General features: G+C 41.5%; 1 protein-coding gene across 2 annotated transcripts in view; it reads right to left on the bottom strand.

The window, feature by feature from the left end:
• Positions 1-17,012, bottom strand: part of PMS1 (PMS1 postmeiotic segregation increased 1 (S. cerevisiae)) — a 40,526-nt gene extending 23,514 nt beyond the window's left edge. For both annotated transcript variants that reach the window (XM_009874186.1, XM_009874188.1), the window contains exons 1-4: positions 16,859-17,012; positions 12,277-12,459; positions 10,364-10,466; positions 9,427-9,590 (exon numbers count right to left, since the gene is read on the bottom strand). In XM_009874186.1, the coding sequence (XP_009872488.1) occupies positions 9,427-9,590; positions 10,364-10,466; positions 12,277-12,459; positions 16,859-16,990 (582 nt within the window). In that variant the 5' untranslated portion in view covers positions 16,991-17,012. The remainder of the gene's footprint in view (positions 1-9,426; positions 9,591-10,363; positions 10,467-12,276; positions 12,460-16,858) is intronic.
• Positions 17,013-19,176: the final 2,164 nt, after the last annotated feature.

The following is a 19,176-nucleotide window of genomic DNA, read 5'->3' as shown; positions in this document are numbered from 1 at the left end:
TTCCTGCTCCTAAAATAATCATTAAAAATGAAAATACCAATGAGACCAATGATCTCAATGAGACCAGACCTCTCAGATCTGGAGCAGTAGGCTTCATGTTTTTATCGAGCATATGAATTGAGGGTTTATGACACACCTCTGGCAGGGTGGGCAGCATTTGAAGGCGGGCACTGTAATGCTTACAGTACTTACACACAACAGACAGGCCATTTAGGTGGAAATCAGGATATTAGATGTCCATGCGTAGCTCTCATCTGGATACTCTAGGTCTATAACAAGCCTGCTGTTTAGAAAGCAAAGTGCTTCCTAAGGAAGTATTTATAAAAAAAGCAAGGTAATGAAACTTTGTAAAAATTAGGATAAAAGGATAGCTGCTCTCTTCGCTAAGTATCTTGCAATATTCCTGCAAAAATTTAATACATTAAGACAATATGAACTGCAACTTGCATCAGAAGTTACCTGCCAAGTCCACTCCCATATACAGAAAGTATTAGTTACTTGGGGAGGCGAAATTTTGTCCCACACTAAACAGCCACAAGTTTAACTCCGCATCTGCTGACTTTTATTGCTGTGTATCAACAACAACAAAAAATTTTGCTTAGTTGGCTTTCTGCTTCTAGGCAACTGAGACTGGTAGATTGAGATCCACTTTAGATCTATTTCCGTCACCGGTAGCTGACCGAGCGTATTCCAACGTGCAACGTTCAGACACAAGAGGGGGGAAAAAAAAAAGCAGCAAGTCGCATTTTAAATCTGATGTCACGGTGCTGTTTAAAATCCACGTTTTAAATCAGTGCCACGTGTCCAACAAATTCAAAATAGTTTACAGTATTCTGGTACAGGATGTTATGTGAAAGCATGGTGAGCAAGGGAAACTACACACGCACCCATCTCAAGAAATGTAATACATAGACTTAAAATTCCACCTGTCCAGTGGGATATTCACTGGCCTTGCGGGGTGAATTCCACAGAAGAACACGGTGCTCCTGTAAAATGATATTGCTTTCCTACAGGACAGGTGGAATTGTAAAGCTTTGAGAGTGTTGAGCTCCAAACTCTACCCCAAATCTTTAATTCTCCATTTCCACACAGGCTACGGAAAATTTGTGAAGTGGGGCTTTTTAGTCCTGCCCGCATGTAACTCGGCTCCTACACACCACCCAGACAGCCAGACATGCTGGCTCACCTACAGTGAGCACACTCCCCTCAGATATAAAGGACAACTTACACCAAGGAGGGCTGCAAATACAAAAAGGGGAGAAGAAGAATGGAGCAAGCAGAGCCACAGGCCAGGAGTCCACAGCTCTGGCAGGGAAAGCCCCCAGTGCACCTCAGCAGCAGACATAGGCAAAGGCGGTGTGCTTTGGGCAGCCCCAGGCTGTCCTCTCAGCCTCTCTCCTCTCCACCTGCTGTAAATCTCCTCAAAGATATTTTGGAGTGATGAAAGAATTTGTGCTCTTCTTTAGAGCTCCTCTTATAAAACATATCCTGTACCGCTTCTATTTTAAAACCGATTACTTAAAATGGAAACACAAAGTGCCAAGCCATTTTTTTCTTTACTGGATGTATTTTAGATTAAAGGCATGTGACCAAAGCAAGAAAGACACTTGTTACGTGACTAATATAAACATCAGGCTGCTGATCTTCGGTTATCCCAGTGTGATGCCGCAGGTACAGATATAAATCTCAGCTGCTGATTAACGCAAGGTTATTACACTGCCTGACCTGCTGAATGGCCGAGGCTCAGGACTGTGAAAAGATCCCTTCAGTAACATGGTTTTAAGAAAGCTGTGGAAAATGAACACTTATTAAATGCAAGCTTGCTAAAAGCAGATACTAATAATGAGATCAGGGGCTACTTTTTAACTAGTCATATATTTATCAGATGCTAATACTCACCATTACAGACCAAATTTTAGGAACTAGCTACCACTGCAGGTAAAAGCCTACATACTGAAGAGGCCAGGCAACTCCTAAATTTCTGTACTACATAAACACAGAATAGATTGTGTATTCACTTTTAGCCCTGACTGCACATTATGAAGCAATGACATAAGAATAACTGGTAATTTGAAGAAAATTATTTTTCTAGACTTTCCAGATGTATCGACAGGCATCAAGAAAATTCACAAAGAAACAATGCCCATTCCATTTTATTTACTTTACAAAGTGCCTGCTTCCCCAAGGTTCCTGCAATACCCTATTTTTTTAACCTTGCTTATACCCTTTAGTTTAGCTAAAAATACACACCCCCACACACCCCCCATATTTTTTTTCTAGGTCATATAAAGCGGCTGTCCAGGATGAGCCAAGGAAGAACCTGACTCTGGTCAGTATGATGACACTGCAGAAAGAGCCTACTCAAAGATATATTATTACATATGGCCCATCTTAAGTTTTGCTAGAGCTAGCCAAATATATACCACCTCCCTCCTTGTTTCATTGAAAGAGATTACAGGATCTAGATCTTAGAAAACGTCATAATGCAGATAAAGTCTATTGCACATCTCCAGAGATGTGTATGTGTCTGTCCATGGGCATGGACCTCTCCACCCCACGCAGGCAGGCGCATGCGTACGTTTAGGGGGGGATGTCATACGTACACACACATGCGGAGCAGGCATCCCTGTGCATTTTGGTACGCACACATGTAGCCCAGAAGGATTTCCTGAAAAAAAAAAAAAGTGTAGAAGAGTGGAGAAAGGGCACGCAACGTCTTCCCACTGGGGTCCCTGGTATATGATGCTAAGGAGAATAAGAGCTGCTCATTATTGGTCTCCTCAAAGGAAAGACACAGGAAAAAATACACCTGCTCCTCATCCTTAACTATCCTTCATGTTTTAGAACTTCTACAAGCAGCCACAATGACTTGCAGTCATAGACAGAAGAAAAAGTTGTTGCTGACTGCAGCTCCTTCAGTGCAACTATGATGCTATAATAAGGTAAACAGGATGAATTTAACTTATTACGTAATGGCAGTAACTTACCAAAGTGGACTTCTACTACCCAGAAATCACCTATTGTATTTGTTTTGTAATAAACGTTGTGTTATTCATCCCGTGCTGAAGTTTGAGGGTGTAAAAGTCTTGTAGAGCAGGAACTGCAGATTGGTAATGGAACATGAGTTAGCTCTGCAGAAGAGAACTGCATTTCACAGTCTCTCCAGCTTTGTTTTACTGCTTCAAAAACCTCGGCACACGAGATCTCGCTGCAGATAGTTAATTAACTCTTTGGGCTGGTATGTTCCACAGCTTTCCTCACTTGAAACCTAGTGGTTGATTAAGCTCAGATATAACTGAAAACATCCTTGCCTACCTGTTAAGAAAATATAAGAACAGGAGCAGAGCCAGGCAGCAACATCCAAAGTTGGAACTGAACCCAAGGGAAACAAAAAGACGTCCCCTCGTACGATGTGGGCAGCCTCTTTGGTTCATGATGCCCAGGCTCTGGCTGCAAGGGCTGGCGCGTTTGCTGCAGCGGAAGAAAGCCTATAACTAAGATGAAGAAGAGATCAAGATGAAGTCTTAGCCACATTCTTTAAAATCTCAGCCTAGAAGACTGCCGATGTTATTAATCGGCTCTATCCCATAACTGCTGTGGTTTTTTAAAAAAGCCAGTAAGTTATCTCACTAAAGGAGAGCTCTTGCATAATCTTCTCTTGAAAACAGAATTCTTCAATTTAGCTTAAAGAAAAATAACGCAGCTCTCTACACAATTGTAGTTATCTTCCCATACATTTTATACTTGTCCTGCAGGAATTAGCTGCCCCATCCATTTCTCAAGTGATGGTGGGACAACGACCAGCAGAGGTATGCCATGGAGAAACTCCAGGCACTCATCAGGTGCAGCTGACATACCTGCTTATCCCACAGGAATCAGACGTTACAGCTATCACAGGGGTTTGTTGAAAGGCAGTAATGTTCCACTCTCCCTACCAAGTCCGATGTATTTCCTCCCCAGATTCCCCTTCTGTGATCCGACAGCACTCCCTCGACTAAAAGGCTTTCCTGAGCATCACACACTGGAGAAACGCTTGGATTTGGGAGTTGGGAGGCGAGGTAAGAGAGGACCTAATGGATTCTACAAGAATCCAAGGGCCATTATCAGGCAACACATCTCCAGAGCCTTCCAAGAATTACGAAGGCTCTAGAGAGTTGTAAGGCTTTTGGCTGCTTTAGCCAACCACGTTCAGCTGCGGGTGATTAGAGAAATTCTAATCCACAGCAGAAAGAAAAAGAGAGAAACAAAACCTCCTGAACGATTAAACTACTGCCAAACCCCGCAGTTTCTAATCCTCAACTGTCATTCAGAGGCTAACCACCACCACAGTAAATTCAATTTAAATAAAGGGATGTTTAAAAACCTTCTGTAAAACAGAGGAACGTTATTTCTGTTAAACAAACTGTGACAAAGTACTTAGGTAAGCAAGAGGGAAAACTTGCAGGCAGCTTAGAAAACATCCTTTTTCTGCTAAACTTTTCCAAGTGCACAAAGTAAGTGCAAAAGCCTCGCAGGAGGTAAAGGCACATCTCAGATTCTGCAGCGCACGCTGTGTTCTGTGACACGGTAATTGTTTTGAGATTTCAGACATATACTGTGCTGTCATTTGAAAAAAGTGATGGATGAGAAACTGGAAACCTCAAGGAATTAGTAATAGGATATAGAGCATTTCACCTCTAGGTCACCAGTTCAAATTCAACCAGGTTGGTAGTGACCAAAAGTAGTTACCATCTGGCAGCTGTTCTGTGGCCGATGTAAATTGAGTTGAGGGTCTCAGCGCATTTCCTAGTGGACAGGTGTCCTCGGCACAAAACCCACCATAATTAACTCTCTGTTTGGCTTTCTCAGCAAAGGCACTGAACAACGAGCAGAAGTAAAGACTGAGCTATATTGCAGGTCAGCATGAGAGCACATTGGCTGTGGAGCACTGCAGATTCTCAATCATAATTCCTCTTTATATTTTAAGACAGACAGATTAAGGAGGGACTTAATTTCTCATCATTACATCAAACAGAGCAGGCTCAAGAAAGAGCTTACATGCTGCTGTTTCTGCTCAATGCGGATTTCTTTTCAACACACAGTTACAGCAGGGTTTGGAAAGACAACAAAGAAATACAAAGTATAATCCCAACAGTGAAAACGATAAATTTACCCTAATGCACTTACTAGAGAGGAAACAGACACAATAAACAAACTGGTTTCAGACTACTGGATGCAGACTGTAGGTTGAGATTATCCAGATTTGGAAATAAGAGGAGACATACTGTAAAGGAAAAAGAAATGAAGATGGCATCCTTTAGGTCAGCACCAATCCCAGCGGGGGTTTGGGGAACACCACCGCTATAATAACAGCTTTAAAACTGACCTCTTGCATCCAGAAATTGTGACTCACAACTCTTCTCAAAAAACAAACAAGACCCAGTATTCTAGGCAGAACTGTGTGTGACCAAGGCTTCAAAATGCTATGCATGAAAAACACTGCAGGGGGGATATAAAAAAAATATTCCCGTATGCAGATTTTTCCCAACAGAAACTGGAAAATTTGTTGAGTCTACTTCTGGCCCAACTGTGCTTTTCGCAAGCCACGGGGCCAGTCGTGTATGGGATGACCTGCTGACAGGCACCAGCCAAACCACCTGTTCCCCTAATCTGTTCAGCCCCATCACATCTGAATTTGTGAAAACAGGTACAGCTATCGGGTGTCCCCTCTCCCCCCAGCATTTGTGGAAGAAAGGCAAGTAGAACAGAATTTAAGCAATCAGTATCACCAGCCTTTCCACACACAAAGGCATTTAACCACCGTCAGTGGCTTGTAAGACCGAGTCGCTGGTGGCAAAGAGTGTGAAAACTGCAGCTCCAGGGAAGAGCCCGACACTGCCTCGGGGAAAACACGGACCGAGCTCAGAGGGGGCCAGAACACGCATTTCGGGCTGAAGAGTTTGACACAGTTTGAGCAGTGGCTGACTTTGGAATGTTCTTAGCACGCATTCAGATAATGTTAACTTTAAATAAACTTGCTGAATACTCATGTGAATTATTTCCATTTGGCTGTCTCATTATTCAATATGCTTTCAAGGAACACGGTGATGAAAGAGGAAAAATACCTCTTTCTAACATAACCACACTGGCAAGAGGATCAACATTATCAGTATTCAAAGAATGTCTTGGCAGGATAAACCTTCATAAAAAGAAGGAGCACTAGCTAATCCAAGTTGTCAAAATAGCAATAGTACTTCAAGGGTTGATCTGCAAAGTGATTCATTATTTATTGCTAACGCAAACAAAACATTCTGAGCAGAAGGAGCAATAGAGTATTTTCTATCTTGGAAATCCACTGATGGAGACTCCATGAACCCTAGGATGACTGAGAAAAGGACATCTACTTTCTTCCTTACTGAAAAACAACCCAAAGGCAGGAAAAGCGGTGTAGTTCTCCACCTAAAAGAAATCAGACACTTAAGAGGAATATTTCCTGAACTAACACAGATACGAAATGCGGCACAGCAAGAAGAAAAATTTCTTGAAACTTCATTCAGAAGCACAAGACACTCACCTTTTAGAAAAAAAAAAAACCAACACAAAAACACACAAGGAACACGGCAGAAACCAATCATGAGATGTATCGCACACCCTAAAAATTCATATATGTTCCACACCTCAGTAAGAGGGCTGACTTGCCAAAATAAGTGTCTGCTAGAATCAACCAGGCAAGTGGTTTCAGATGCCCAACCTCAGGCACTTCTACAAAAGTTTCAGTCTCGTTACCTTCTTCCTTGGTAAAGCTAGGCAGGGCTCTGCTTTCTTCCATTCTCCTTTAAATTCTTTAAAATACAGACTTCAAAGACTGGTTGTTTATTTGTTTTTGATGCATCATCTTTGTCATTTATTTGGGAGATTTATTTGAAATACACTTTATCCACTTACCACCCTTCCTATTCTTTCAACCCATCTTTTCCTGTAACATGTCATCTCAGCTATCTTCTCACTCATTTAAGCCTTGGAACCTGATCTTACTCCTGATGTGTACCTCCCTTCACTGCAACAGAAAGCACTGGCTCAGCCTCAAGAATTCAGGATTCTACGAACTCCTCTGAATAACTGCACATACCATTTTAAAAAAGCTAATATATCACACCTAGGAACTACCTGAAAAAATAGAGCCACTCTGAGAAGCCCATTCTTCCTCCTAGAATATTTCTGACAGAAACATAAGAACCACCAGGAGAAAAAAATAATAACAAAAAGCACAGGCAATAATAAAAATAACAAAAAGCACAGGCAATAATAAAAATAACAAAAATCACAGGCAATCCTTTTCAGCAGAGTGTTATCATAGCACAGAAATACTGTAGTATCACTATAGGAAAAGCACTTTCTGATCCGAATTATTCATTTTAATGACAATAACACGCAGCACCTGAGGGAAGAACAACTAAGGAATATTCATGCTTTGTGATATTATGGTCAAACACATGCAAATAGAGCTGCTGAAAGTCGTTAGGCGTTGGAATTTCAACATTTCCAATTTCTTCAAAGATATGATGCAATAGCTCATTTTTCAGTTTGCAAGGAAAAAAACCAGCAGTAGAAACAGAAGAATCTGTAAAGTTTTTTTCAGACTATTTCATAGCATTTGCACACGCACAGAGAGAGGCTACACTTTCTCTACGATTTCTTAAGCTTTTTCTTTTCCCTGCTCAGCAATAGCTACTGAGCGACCTCTTGTGACAAAAGTTTGAGCAGTATCTTACCGGTTTTCATTTCTTCTAAATAACTTCAAAGAACATAAGGCCGGCAGCGCCGAAGTTAGAGCCTCAAAAGATCAGCGCCATCTCTGTCATTGCAGCAGATAATACTGCCTGAAAATAGCATTTGTACTGAGTTATTTTACCTACTCAGTCTGTGCACTGAAGAACTGACATCCGAAGCTAACAGGAGTCAAAACCAACATACCACGGCCACTCTCCACACACTGTTCTTTTCAGCAAGTGTTGCAAAAAAGGTGTGTAATCAACCTCTTGCACATCATTGCCATCGCATTAAAATAAGCCGAGAAAAACAGCATACGTAATAGTCCAATGAAAGGTGATTAAATCAAAACGCCATAAAAAAAAATAATCATTTGCAACTTGAGAGAGGGCAAAATCAAAGAACAAATAAAAGACCAATAAGTTTTATTAACCAACATTTAAGACCAATGTGAACCACTGCCAGATTATTTCAAGGATCTTAACACATTCTTAGAAGCGAACACTCCTGAAATCTCTGGTTTCAAGCTTTCTGTAGTCCCAATAAAGTAAGATTGAAACTTTCTCCGCTTTGGAACACGAATTCTGTGGTTTTGTTTTTCTGGCTTTTGTTTTTCACAGTATTTAAACTTTGATATTTGGAAACACATACATAAATATAATAAGAGCACGTCATACAGCCCCAGAAAATGATGAGCAATCTGCGGTCATTTCAAGCAAGCACAGCATCATTCATCCTTCCCACTGAAAAGGAATCAAAGCGTGAACGACTGGTTGTCAGAGTAACTGATGGAAAGGGCTCAATGAACAGGCCAAACAGCAAAATCAACACACAAAATGATTTCAGAACAGAAAAGGAATTGCTGAGGGGTCTGGCCACGAGATGTCACTCTCTCCTTTGCGGCAACCGGGAAATTCAGCAGCATGGCTTTCCTCTCAGGTGTCCAAAGCGAGACTATAGTCAATAAAAATGGCTACATTAAATTGGGTCGGGTAAAGAACTGCTCAATGCGTTATTTCTGTAGCTGTGTCTGCAATTTCCATAGTCGTGCCGTAAAATTACTGCTCGGAATGCTGTGAAGTCAAAACAGCCTCCGAGCAGTCTCTGAACCTGTCCCCCAAGCCCAAACAAAGAACTCAGCTAAATCCTGTTATAACTTACACCAATGTAGCAAGTTGCTCTGAATTTTTTAGCCTTTTCAAACACAACCACCATTCTGTATTGAGCACTTATAATATCCATCTAGCCTAACCAAGTAAGTTGTGAGGGTTTTTTTCAGCTGGCTTAGCTTAATACTTGGTCAGGCCCCATGGCCTAGTAAGGTCTTACTTCTGGGTTCTGCAGACCATCACCAACACCTTTACTAACCACTGGCATGTCAAATCATTCTTATAGCGCTAGCATTCAAACTGATTTGTATCCTTTGTATATCTAACCAGGCATCTGTTGGAGCAGACCGAAGAGATGTGAGCTCAAATCTTAGAAGTCTAGGATCAAAATTTGTAACTGTCATAAACACATACCTATTAAGGGAACAAAAAAAGGGAAGACCAAAACAAACCTACAATGAAAGAAAATTCCTAGGAATGAAACATGTTATGTAAGCATGAGATGAACTGCATAAATTCATCAGAAACCTATCCTTAAGATGGCTGATAAAGAAAAACTCAATATTACCTTATTATGTGTTAAGGTTATCCTCAGGTCTGGTTTTATGATACCGTATGCTGTCAGTAGATCTTGGACTTTTTTCAGTTCTTCCTTACATTTTCTATTTGTTGAGTAAAACTGCTTTCTCACAGGAAGATTCTTAAACAACTTCAGGACTGTTACTGTAGTACCTGCAACCAGGTGACCAAAAAAATAAGTGGAAAGTACACTGAAAGCACACCACTGACTGAGGAAACTTCATTCTTACTTGAAGAGACCTGGCTGCATGCTCCTGCATGCAAAATAAACCTTAGTAAGACTAACTGAGATGACATTAGCATGAGAAGAAATATCCCAAATTAGCAGTCCTCCTCCCTCCCCCCCAAAATACCTATAGACCTCAAGAGCTGTGATTCCCTCCAAACCACGAAGGCCAGCTCTGAGGTGAGGGCAACTTTGAATCTTTCACACAAAACACAGAGAAGGATGTCTAGCAACGCGCTCTTCCTGCAGGTGAGGAAGAACAGCGACTTTGTCCGGTTCTACGGCCACGCTGCTTCCAGCAGCTCCTTCCCAGAGCAGCAGGGCAACTCTTCCTCCTCCAAGCAAGGATTTTGCTTTGTACAGAAACATTACTTTGCTCCTGAATGAATCTTTCATATACTTATATAGGAAGTCTGCCTGGACCTAAGGTCAATTTTTACAGCTTTTATTTCTGCTGTCAGCTTGAAAGAAGCAAGTCAGAGGAGAAACTAGTTTATAATTACTACCTAAACCAACTTCCAAGATGTATTTTTTCTTACAATAACACCACATTCCCAGTTAACAGACATAAGGCAAGAAATGTTTACAGGTGCAAAGATTTCATACTCAGCCTTTAAGTACAAAACAGGTATCAAATAGAGCCTCAGAGAAACATGAAATACTTCTGTCCCAGCAGAACACCAGAACTGTGAGACCCTACCTTGCCCAAGATGGGAAGGCTTTTTGGAAGTTATGTGCCCATTGCTATCCAAAGCATACTGAGTGCTGAAATTATCAGTGGCCGTCTTTGTCGTGACCAAAACCTGAAAAGAGATTTTAAAAAGAAAATTATGCTGATCAAGTATTCACAAAGTTCAGAATGAGGTTAGGTAAGCTTTGCTACCACTCTTGCCACTGCATTTCATCACCACAACTAAATTTAACTAGTTTATCCATTTTTACTTCTACATGTGTTTCTTAGAGTCACAGAAACATTCCGCATTGTTATTCCTTTTCCCATCTATCTAACCATCACATCTGCATTTCCATCACACTAATACACAAAGCGTAGCAATCCCTACTACTACAGCACGCACTCCTGTATCTTCTGTTCTAAGACGGGTTAGATAAATGACTAAAATCGTGGCTAATTTTGCATTTTCATCCTTCACGAGAGAAAGCATACGGCGACTTCTTCGTGTGAGTTTCCACAAAAGATAACAACTACTATCAAACAAACAGCATGTTATCCTTCCACACCCAAACATATCCAGCAATCAGTAGTAGCATGTTTTGTAAGCTATCATGGTAGTACACAGAGCAGCTTTAGCAAGACCAGTCATAAACCAGAAGTTCGATAAAACCACAGTTCACCAAGTTCAGGTATCAACATTCGGAACGACCGAACCACTGCACTTAAACCACCCGAAAGACATAAAAGTTATGACACATACAGAGCTTCAGGATATTTTGGTTTATTTCAGTGTCTCATATGAATCATTTAGAGTTCAGCCATGCCTCTGGAGAGAAAGAAGCAGCAATTGATTTAAACGGAAATGACAATATTACAGACCTACTTAAGGGCCAATGGTAACTCTTAACTGGAACTTCAGGGGGCAGTTTGGGTAGGCAGAATGCAATTAATGCCAGAATTGTTTAATTAACGTAATTACCAGTCCAGGGACTGAAGTAACACCTACTAAGGCACTTAATACACTCAGGCCACCTCCCATCTCTTATGAAATGTACCGTAGAGCTGATTAAAAGCTCAGGATGGATGGCATCCTGCTCTGACAACCCATTAGAAGAAACCACTGATTGACATCTGTCACAGCACCAGCCCCTCTGAAAGCCTCTTTGGAAATCTCCACCCGACCACACAACCCACTCCTGCTTAGTGCAGTGGGAATGTAGCCCAAGGGAGCGAGGAGCCACACTCTAACATCTCTCCTGACCTCAACGGTTGATGCTTCCAATCAGACAGGTATCGGTATCTCCTTGCAGGATGGAATCCTTGACAGACTCAGAAAGAAGAATCCAAAACTTGACCTTGGCACAGCACAAATCCAGAAAGGCAGAGAACGATGCATAACAGCATAACCACTTCTCAGAGGGTTCTGAACAAACTTCCTTACTTCCAGTCAACAAGTTAAACCCTAAATATCAGGACACTGTCAGTCCTCTTGACACAAACATACAGAGCAGGCTCACAGAGTCCAAGGAGCAGGTTCCTGTTTACTCAGAGAGACAACGAAGTTTGTGCAACTGCAGTCGTATATACGTCAAAGAGCAACGTGGAGCCCGGGGAGATCCCATGACTGCCAATCACCTAGATAACATCAAGGCAGAAATCACTACCGGCACGGTAGCTATGTGGGCCATCAGTTCCCTGAAACGACTCCTCCTGGCCACCACCTGCTCTTCCTCATTTTGACTTACCCTAAAGTCAAGCCGCGAACTCAGCCATACCCTTCCACGTTAGATCTGCTAAGGCTAAAGAGGACAAACCAGAGCTCTAAGGAATCCCTTATATCTACGTGTACGTAGAAGAATCATGTACCTATGTCCTGATACAAAAGAAAACACTGAGCAAATCACAACAAAAGACCAGGCACGTTTATAGCAACTGCTCACCTCTGATACGCAGCAAATTGATCCTAAAGCTTCCCCACGGAAACCGTATGTTGTCAACCTTTCAAGGTCCTCAGAAGAGCTTATTTTTGAGGTGTAGTACCTAACTGCCATAACTGGAACGTCATCAGCCTTGATTCCACTGCCATTGTCTCTTATTTCTATTTTGTTAAACCCGTAATTCTCCTAAAAAAAAAAAAAAAAAAGAAAGAAATGTAATAGAGCGCTAAAGCAACTGATGAATTAAGACACAAGTTTGAGGCAGCTGTGGAGTTTTGCTTATTTGGAGAAACTGAGCAACCATTAAATGTCCCTGCTTGAGAGAAAAAAAAAAAAAGAGAGAGGAAAATAAAACATGTTGGGGCAGTAGTGATGGTTTCTTTAATTAAATAATGTAATTCATACCCTGTGGTTTGGGAACACCACATTAATATAAATACAATAAAATTAAAGCAGGAATTAAGTCAATTTCTTTAAACTACGATGAGATTTGCAAAACCTAAGTTGGGAAAGAGATCGACAGCTGGAAAGCTAAAGACTTTTCCACATCTTTTCTCCTCTCTTACCTATTTGGCATGAACTTTTTGGGGAGTCACCACAAATGCAGCTCTGCATCCATTAAAGTCAGTGAGGCCTCGTTTAGAACTGTTTTCAATTTGAGTCTATTTACAGTATTTCACTACTTTAGTAGATTTCCAGTCTCTACACAGGAGCTGAAACTCTAACGGGGGCAAGGCATGAATGGGGACAGCCAAGCGGAGAAAGTTCATCAGAGCTGCAGGATCACTAACTAAACGTCTTTTACAGAAGCCTGCCAGGCTCTTTCAAAAGATTATGATGCAACATACAGAAAAATGTGCTGCAGTGTGTAACATCTAGGTGACCTTAAAACCGTTTTTGCTTGGAAAGAATCTCTCAAATGAGTGGCTACCACGACTGTTGGCGTGCAAAGCATGGGATGGTTGCTCCCAGAAAGCTGATCGATTAAACAGAACTAATTTTATTGTCCCATCTGAGCATATACTGAGAACAGTTGGGAAAAAAGGTAAGTACTTCCACAGTTGTCTCTCAAAGTACAAAAATATTGCAATTAAAAAAAGAAAAGGGAGGTATGTAAAGACAGTATCTGTATTCACACATATTCTGCACTGGGAAACATCAGAAGCCTCTGAGATAGGTACAGAACTAGATATATTTAGTTAACTGATAAAAAAATAGAAACATAGGTACATTTCACTTTCTCTGTTAATGAATGTGCTAAATCTATCTTCAGGTTAAAAACAATGCTTTTGTTAATATTTGAGTCAACCTCCTGCTGGGAAGCAAAACAGAACCTAAGCAAGGCACCTCACCTGAACAAAAAAACCCTCAGGAGATACAAACAGGAAACCTCCTGCCCTGCTGCTGTAGGCACTAATAAAGGATTTGAGCATTTTACAATCCACCCCACTCTTCCGTTTCAGTTTTCACTTCCAGACCACAGAACTGCCTACGAAAAGTGAGATTTCTTCAACTTGAATCATGTTCCATTAGTGATTCTCTATTTCTTTTCTAATATTATTCACTTTTATTTGCATACACTTTACTTAAAATATTTCAGTGCTTTACCTTTGCATTCTGTTACACCTTCCCCTGCGCTACATGACCTAAATGCTACCGAGGTTGTGATCCCATGGGATGTTTAAGTTGCTCTACCCAGTCGCTGATGCCATTTTCTAATATTATTCACTTTTATTTGCATACACTTTACTTAAAATATTTCAGTGCTTTACCTTTGCATTGTTACATCTTCCCCTGCGCTACATGACCTAAATGCTACTGAGGTTGTGATCCCATGGGATGTTTAGGTTGCTCTACCCAGTCACTGATGCCAAACCACACGGTTCAACTCCTTCCTCTTTTACTCAAAACTGCACGGTGCCATTTTTGTTTCACCTACAGCTCTGTTAGGACAGCTGTAAGGTCAACTTAGCTTACTAAGACGGCACAAATTATCCGGTTCTCTTGCTGGGTAACTTTTGTTTTCACCAAGCAAGATGAAGGGATCACAACACGCAGAAATGTCTAGCAATGTCTGCAGACGGATGTAGGACTCTGCTCTCCAGGTGATGAGATGGATCAGGTGTACAGTGCAACCTCACTACCAGCTAAACTTCCTCTGAGAAAGTTCTTAGGATTAAAGCTCCCAGCCAGTGCATTGGGGGAAAAAAAAAAAAAAAAATCAGTACAGAAATGAGTGTTTGCAACAGCCATTTTGCATAACAGCAAACCTGTAGCTTGGATTTGTCCCTCCTGAATCCCAACTTCGCTCCAACTACTAACACAGGTTGTTGCTCACCTTCTCTATTAATTAAGACACGCAGGTCTCAGACTGTGCGGATCATTCTGGAAAACTCCTGTCGTTATAAGTCAGTCAGGAAAACCAACAGACTGGTGCCCTGCAATTATATTGCTGCATGAATGGGGTTTTTAGCACATTTTAACCTGAAGCCAGGGCCTCGTGTCAAGAACAAAATCATGGTCCTACACATGCTTAGCGCACAGCTCCACCAGGTATTTCTAAAAGCAACAAAGCTGAGGTTCAAGTGAGTAAATAAGACACCACTCAACACCTTATAGAAAGGCCACGGTTCAGTTTCTCATCAAAAGGCTGGCTTTTAATTAAAGTCATATCGCACTATCTAAACTACAAGCTGATGTTTTTCTCAGTGCTGTGTAAAAGCTCTTTGGTGCCCAGTGCAAAGATGCTCAATAACATCACCTAATGCAGTCTGATCAGCCAAGAAGTTAACAAGAATAAAACAGTAGCCAAATATCGCCACTAAAACTGACCACTGCCACGGTTTCTACCCAGGAACCGTGCCATGTGCAGGTTAACTCCTGTCTGTCTCCACATTCAAGTCTTTGCCCAGGCAAGTTGGGTAAGGAGTCTGAATTAACCTGCTAGCCTTCCTAATGCGTCTGGAAAAGGTTAAAAAAAAATTAAAATGCTGCGAGTTTCAGGCAAAAAAATCTTCAGGCTGTAAAACGAAATTTCAAAGCCTCCATTCTCTACTGTGCTTTTGAACTAATCCAGAGTTGGTGTGGTCATTGAGCCTCATTATGTGGTCAACCTTATTTAATTTTCACACAGTAGTTTGATATAAAAATATTATCACCCAAAAAAATCCCAGAAAAAACACTCCACCCTTTTACAGTACTATCGTGTACAGCTGTGCAAAGTGCAGGCTTTTCTCTCTTTTCCTTTTTCCACAGAAGAAAAATCAGCAAATCTCCGTTACTCACTGACAACCTGCATAAAGTTGGGTTTCTTGCTGGTTATAGGAATACAGTGATTTGGGCTGGGCTGAACTGACAGAGAACGTCACAGCAGCACAGACTCATGCAGTAGAAGCGGCTGAAAATGCCCTTTTTAACTGATTACGGAACCTCTCGCTATGGAAACAGCTGGATTATTGCTCTGTGACGAGAGGGCTATCTACATGCGTGGCTCTGCATCAGCACTTCAGCAAGAGACAAAGTTTGGTCTAACAATTTCCAAAAGCTCCAAAACCTCCTGCTGACTTCTTGCAATTAGTGATTGGCCACAGGATCCGACTCTGACCCCCGTAACTTGTACACACAATTCATGCCGTCTAAATATTGAGGTCAGCACAGCCTATAGAGAAGATAGAGTATCTTCAGCTCACTTAAGGCAAATCATAATATAATCATAATAATAAGCATGTTCCTTTCTGTAGGGAACCATCTTCAGCTGGAAAACACTTGAGAGAAACAAGCAGAAAGTGAATTAAAATCCTAATTAAAAGCATTTGTGTCACACTTCATTCAAGAACAGCTTAGACATTCACTGATGTTTGCAGGAAAGGAAACTGGATATAGCTCTGGGCTGTTAACAACATGCTTTCTTCTTAAGCAGGAGATACTACTACTCTGCAGCTGTTGACAAAACACCAAAAAACCAAAAACGCTCATGGCAGCAAGAGAAGCCAATCAGTTAGCTATTTTACCCAATTCGGGAGGAAACCGCACACGTTCTTTACTGTAATCACTATTTTCTTTTTTTTTTCAGAAAGTATCTTTTTTTTAACATCTTATTTTATCAAGTGTTAGAAGTAGCCAGAGCACACCACGGTAATTAGGGACAATATGGTGATTTATATCACAAAAACATCCAGCATGGCCATCAACCTTTTTCATTGTTTCCATTTGCACCTTCTGACAGTATTTTGTATGAAGCACTAAACATGCCAGCCCAGTAGTGAAATTTAAGTCCAGCATTTTGTTGGGTTTTTTTTAAATATCAGTCGGAAAAAGTAATTTTAAGTAAAAAAGAAGTATTTAGTAAGTCGACAGTTTTTATTCCCCAAGATACACCTTACTGTTTCAGTTTTGCATCCAAAATGTAACGGAAACTGATCTGGGACCATTTTTCTTTGAGGTGAAAACATGTATGTGTAAACACTATTAATACCCTTCCACTCCCCAAAACACAACTGTCTAAAAAGTACATTTGCAGGGGAACAATTTTCCTTGCATCCTATTTTACATTCAGTTCTCTGAAAGAGGAAGAAAGAGGACTCACAAGTTTAATATCAATATTTGTGGCACTGGCATCCAAGGAATTCTCCAGCAGCTCCTTCACCACGCTGACGACTGATGTGATCACCTGAGAACTTGAAAGGAGACGAATAGTCTCTGCTGGCAGCTGCTTCATAGTGAAATAAGATTCAGAGAAGCTGCACAGGAAGATAACAGAAAAATAATGTAAAAGGCATGTCACAGATATACATTTCTAAGTAACTTTTCCATATCAACTTTTAAATGTAGGCTGAAGAGTAAAATTTAAGGCTGAGTAAAAAGAGTAAAAATTAACAGTAAAATTTTCAAGGTACAGTAGGATGCAGCTTCCTGCAGTCAACAGGAGTTTGACTTGTAGAAGAAACGGAACACAGATGTAGAAAAAGTCTATTTAAACTTCTAATGAAAAAACTGAGAATTCAGAGATGTATTGAGCAGAGCACCGTGTTATCTCACATTTATACAGTCATCTCTCAATTTCTAGAACATGTGGTTGTGATCTTGCCATTACAACAGAGTAAACAGATGGTAATAAAGAACGCTAGACAGAAATATCTTCAGGTAGGATATTTACCCAGTACCTAAAAATTCACAGAATAACGACCTGCAGGTAACTATTTTGGAGTCAGGAAAGAAGTGAGGCAGAAGCATAGGGATGCTGAGGCAAAAGTCACATTCAATGGTGATGTGATCTACTGGCAATAACGAAAAGACACAGAAAACTCCTTCTGAATTATAACTTTGTCTTTCTCATCAGACTTACTGTGTGCCTTCTGGCAGGTCAATTTGTTTCTATGTCTCTGCATCTTCCACTTAAAAACGGAGGTGCCTCGTATTGCAAGCCAAAGGAGAATTTTTATTTTTATTTTAATCACTGAAAACACAAAGGGTTATAAAGTTCCTGCTGCATTATAGAGACACTCTACCGTGATGAAGAGCTTTTAAGTGGAAGTGCAAATTTTTGCATGCATTTCTGTTTGAGTAGACAAAATTAACCAAATCTTTGTTGATCCTTGGAGCCTGACTCAAAGCACTCGACAACAATTCCTCAGGCAAATAAGAACGAAGAGACAAAGAGCATTTTCAGACAGCTCTTTGCTCCTCAAGAACAGTTCAGACTTGAGCTCCCTCTCTCCACAGCAGCGCTCTTTACTGGGTCACGTTACGTAACGTTATTTGCGCTGAAAGGCAAAGAATGCCAGCAGTCCTGGCTTGCCCAAGCTATCTGCTGGAGAACACAGACTGCACAGTCAGCACCCGTCCCGAGGGTGTGAGCACACGTGGAGGAATGGAGCAAACCCAGATTTCCCCCTGACACCCAGGACACGGTGAGCGGCTGCGGCCAGCATGCCAGAGCTGTCCTGCAGGCTACCTACAGCTGATACAACAATTATGGGACACTTCTTTGCCTTGATATCCTTCTACATGTTGCCACGCTTCAAGGACAAAGCAAAAATATGGTTACTTGCAGGGAAGAGGCAAAAATAGAAAAAAAAAGAAAAAAGTACAGTGTTTTGAAGAGGAAACAGCATTAAAACTTTTTAAAGAAAAGCTAGAAAAATCTTCTCTTTAAATTCGTTATTTACATTCCAAAGGGAGCTTGCCTGTCAGATGCAGTAAAACGATCTGACCAATCTGCTTTCCACACACACACTGGGAAAAGACGAGGAGCACGGGAACACGTGTGTGGCTGAAGTCAGGCTGACATTAATCACACACACGCGTTTGGGAAGGCAGGTTTCCTCACGCGTTACACGGGACTCCCGTGTCGAGCACTTCATGATCAACTGATGACAAGTGTCAGGTGGACGCTGGGTATCTTTATCAAAAGACACTGATAGAGTCAAGGAAAGGTCTTAAAAAAGAAATGTTGCAGATCCCAAAGACAAGTTTTCCATGAGGTGCAACTGATGCAGGCGCTTTGGGAGAGGAACTGGTGCCGGCGCTACCCTCAACCCAAACCACCCAGCGTGGGGCTGGCGGGTTTGAGCACCATCACTCGCATCATCCTACCATCCCTCACAGAATCTCTTTGGGTTGGAATCACAGAATGTTGGGGGTTGGAAGGGACGTCCAGAGATCACCCAGTGCAACCCCCTGCCAGAGCAAGGTCACCCAGGGCAGCCACACAGGAAGCGCAGCCGCACAGGAACGCGTCCAGGCGGGTTGGAAAGTCTCCAGAGCAGGAGACTCCACACCCTCTCTGGGCAGCCTGGGCCAGGGCTCCGGCACTCGCACAGGGAAGGAGTTTCTCCTCCCATTGAGGTGGAACTTCCAATGTTCTAACTTATACCCATTATTGCTTGTTCTATTGCTGGGCAC

This window comes from Apaloderma vittatum, unplaced genomic scaffold (genome assembly GCF_000703405.1).
Source record: "Apaloderma vittatum isolate BGI_N311 unplaced genomic scaffold, ASM70340v1 scaffold318, whole genome shotgun sequence".
Taxonomy (NCBI): Eukaryota; Metazoa; Chordata; class Aves; order Trogoniformes; family Trogonidae; genus Apaloderma; species Apaloderma vittatum.
The sequence above is the reverse complement of the archived record's forward strand: the minus strand, read 5'-3'. Positions and strand labels throughout refer to the sequence as shown.